The sequence below is a fragment of the Quercus lobata genome, chromosome 2 (genome assembly GCF_001633185.2).
Source record: "Quercus lobata isolate SW786 chromosome 2, ValleyOak3.0 Primary Assembly, whole genome shotgun sequence".
NCBI classification, from domain to species: Eukaryota; Viridiplantae; Streptophyta; class Magnoliopsida; order Fagales; family Fagaceae; genus Quercus; species Quercus lobata.
In genome coordinates, this window is record NC_044905.1 from 7,485,674 (window position 1) to 7,488,651 (window position 2,978).

Here is a 2,978-nt window from a genome sequence, read left to right on the forward strand (position 1 = left end):
ACCGCAATGGGTGGTTGAGCAGCTACAAGGCGTCAATAGGGTTGTTTAACTTTTTTTTTTTTTTTTTTTTTTGTTTAACTTGTTTTTCTAATTTTTTAAATTAAAAAAAATATATATAATTGCTTTGAAGAAGTGGGTTAATGGGAGAGTGATCCTTTTTTGTAGGAAATGCTTTAAATGAGAGTTAGAAATATATTTTTACAGTGTTATCCTCGAATTTTGCCCCTACTTAAACGTAGGCTGTAGGGGTATTTTAGAACAAAAAAAAAAAGTCTAGTCCAAACAGGAGAAGAGTGACATTATTTTATAGGAAATGTTCTAAGTAAGAGTTAAAAATATATTTTGACAGTGTTATTCTCAAATTTTGCCCCTACTTAAACGTAGGTTGTAGGGGTATTTTTGAACAAAAAAAAAAGTCTGGTCCAAAGGGGGAAGCCCTTTAAATAGTAGTGTAAATAATAATTTAAAAAATAAGAAGAATTACACAAAAATTAATGATTTGTGTGAATAAATTCACTCCAAATTACATAGATTTGATAAATTTCAAGACTAATATAGATTTGATAAATGAAAATTAATGCAAGCTTGAAAAATATGATCATTAAAAAAAACCATTGGAAAGTATGATTATCGAAAAATTTAAAAATATTACCATTGGGAGATTTAAAAATATAGTTATTGGGAATTAGAAAAATATAATAGTTGGGAATGAATAGAGAAATATTAAAGAAAGAATAAAGTAGAAATAAATAAATTTCTTAGCCCAACAAAGTCGTCAAAAAAAAAAAAAAAAAACCATCCAACCCGATATACCCAGTTACAGTAATACTTAGTGTATCACACCATCATTAAGACTCTACCTTGGCGGTACACCTCAATAAGACTCCTACCAAATCGGAATCCTAAGAGCATTCCCATCAGCTCTCTAAAAAAAAAAAATGCCATTTTAACACACCAAAAACCTACTTTATCATTTTAGCACATCATTTTACAACATACCATTTATCAGATGTTCTATATTTTTACAACTTCATTTAAATATTATTTCTTAACTTTTTTTTATTATTATTTTATTCTTTCTTATTATTTGTTCCTACCAGCCAAATTCTTGTTCTAACGGTAACATTGCATTCTTTTTCAAATATTTTGGTTCTAATCAACGGTAACATTTTCAAATAATCATCCTATTCAACTGTCATATTTTTTAAATCCATATTTTCCATTTAGCATTTAAAAAAAAATAAAAAAAAAAACTTTAGAACCTGTCAGCTTCCCAAAAAAAAAAAAAAAAAAAAAAAAAACCCAGAACCTGTCACGTTCAAATCAAAAAAATAAAAAATAATCCTTACACAGAACCTGTCATCTTCAGGAAAAAAAAATGTTGAAGCTGAACCTGTCACGATCAAATAAAAAAAATAAAAAATAACCCTCACACAGAACCTGTCATCTTCAGGAAAAAAAAATGTTGAAGCTGAACCTGTCACGTTCAAATCAAAAAAATAAAAAATAACCCTCACACAGAACCTGTCATCTTCAGGAAAAAAAAAAATGTTGAACCTGTCATTAACTTATATCCAATAACATCAACTCAAATTTTACACACATAGTTGGCTTAAACAGATGGTATTTAAACAACATCAACCTGTCAAATTTACACACTTCCTTGATCACAAATGGTACTTAAACAAACATACTTGAATTAACACAACACAAATGGTACTTAAATAACATCAACTTGTCAAATTTACACAAACAGACATACTTGAAATAACATCAACCTATCAAATTTACACAAATACTTGAATTAAATAGAGTTGAGCTTGCCACTTCCTTGATCACAAATGGTACTTAAATTTAACACAACACAACAATTGGCTAGTACTTAAACTTAACATAACGAAACAACATAGCCAATGAGTTTTAATGGCAACCTCATAAACAAAATAAAACAAATAAACCAAATCAAAAGTTTTAATGACAACTCCATAAAAAGAAGAGGAGAGAAATAAACAAAACCAAAAGTTTTCACAACTCTCCTTGTAATTGCCATAAATGATCAACGAGATTCTTTGGCAGTTGAGAATGAACTTCTTTATCCATAATGTGTTGATGAACTTGAATGAACTCCGAAAATTCATTTGTCCGCTCACGTGACATTGGTGTACATGAAATCTCATCAATTTGTTCATAATCGAAGTCCACTACTTCACCTTCATCACGCTTATCTTCAATAATCATGTTATGAAGAATTATGCATGCTTTCATAATGTCATGTAGTGTTTCTTGATAGAAAAATCGTGCAGGTCCACGTACAATTGCAAATCGTGCTTGAAGCACTCCAAATGCACGCTCTACATCCTTCCTATATGCCTCCTGAGTTTTTGCAAATAATTTTCTTTTATCTCCTAGTAGAGATGAGATTGTCTTCACAAATGTTGACCATTTTGGATATATACCATCAGCAAAATAGTATCCTATTGTGTAATCATGACCATTAACTGAGTAATTAACTGCAGGAGCACGTCCTTGTGCAAGCTCAGAAAATAAATGAGACCGCTCCAAAACGTTAATATCATTATTGGACCCAGGTAATCCAAAAAAAGAGTGCCATATCCAAAGGTCATATGAAGCCACTGCTTCCAAAATAATAGTTGGCTGACGAACATGACCACAATACATCACTTTCCATGCAGTTGGACAATTTTTCCATTTTCAATGCATACAATCAATACTTCCCAACATGCCTGGAAATCCACGGTTTTGGCTATGGGCTAACAATCTAGCGATGTCTTCATTGTTTGGTGACCTCAAGTATTGCTCTGAGAAAATAGAAACCACTGCTGCAACAAATTTTTTCAGACTCATCATTGCAGTGCTTTCGGCTATTCTGACATATTTATCCAAAAAATCAACTGTTACTCCATAAGCAAGCATCCTAAGTGTAGCGGTCATCTTTTGAAGGGGAGATAGACCAAGTT

The 2,978-nt window shown here is 31.1% G+C and overlaps 1 protein-coding gene across 1 annotated transcript; it reads right to left on the reverse strand.

The window, feature by feature from the left end:
* Positions 1 to 2,025: 2,025 nt before the first annotated feature.
* Positions 2,026 to 2,679, reverse strand: LOC115958299. Its single transcript, XM_031076706.1, has one exon. It carries the CDS (start codon positions 2,677 to 2,679, stop codon positions 2,026 to 2,028), a length of 654 nt encoding a protein of 217 aa, XP_030932566.1.
* Positions 2,680 to 2,978: the final 299 nt, after the last annotated feature.

What these genes read in the sequence shown, in the direction of transcription:
- LOC115958299 (XM_031076706.1), bottom strand. Translation starts at nt 2,679, where the DNA reads ATGTATTGTGGTCATGTTCGTCAGCCAACTATTATTTTGGAAGCAGTG.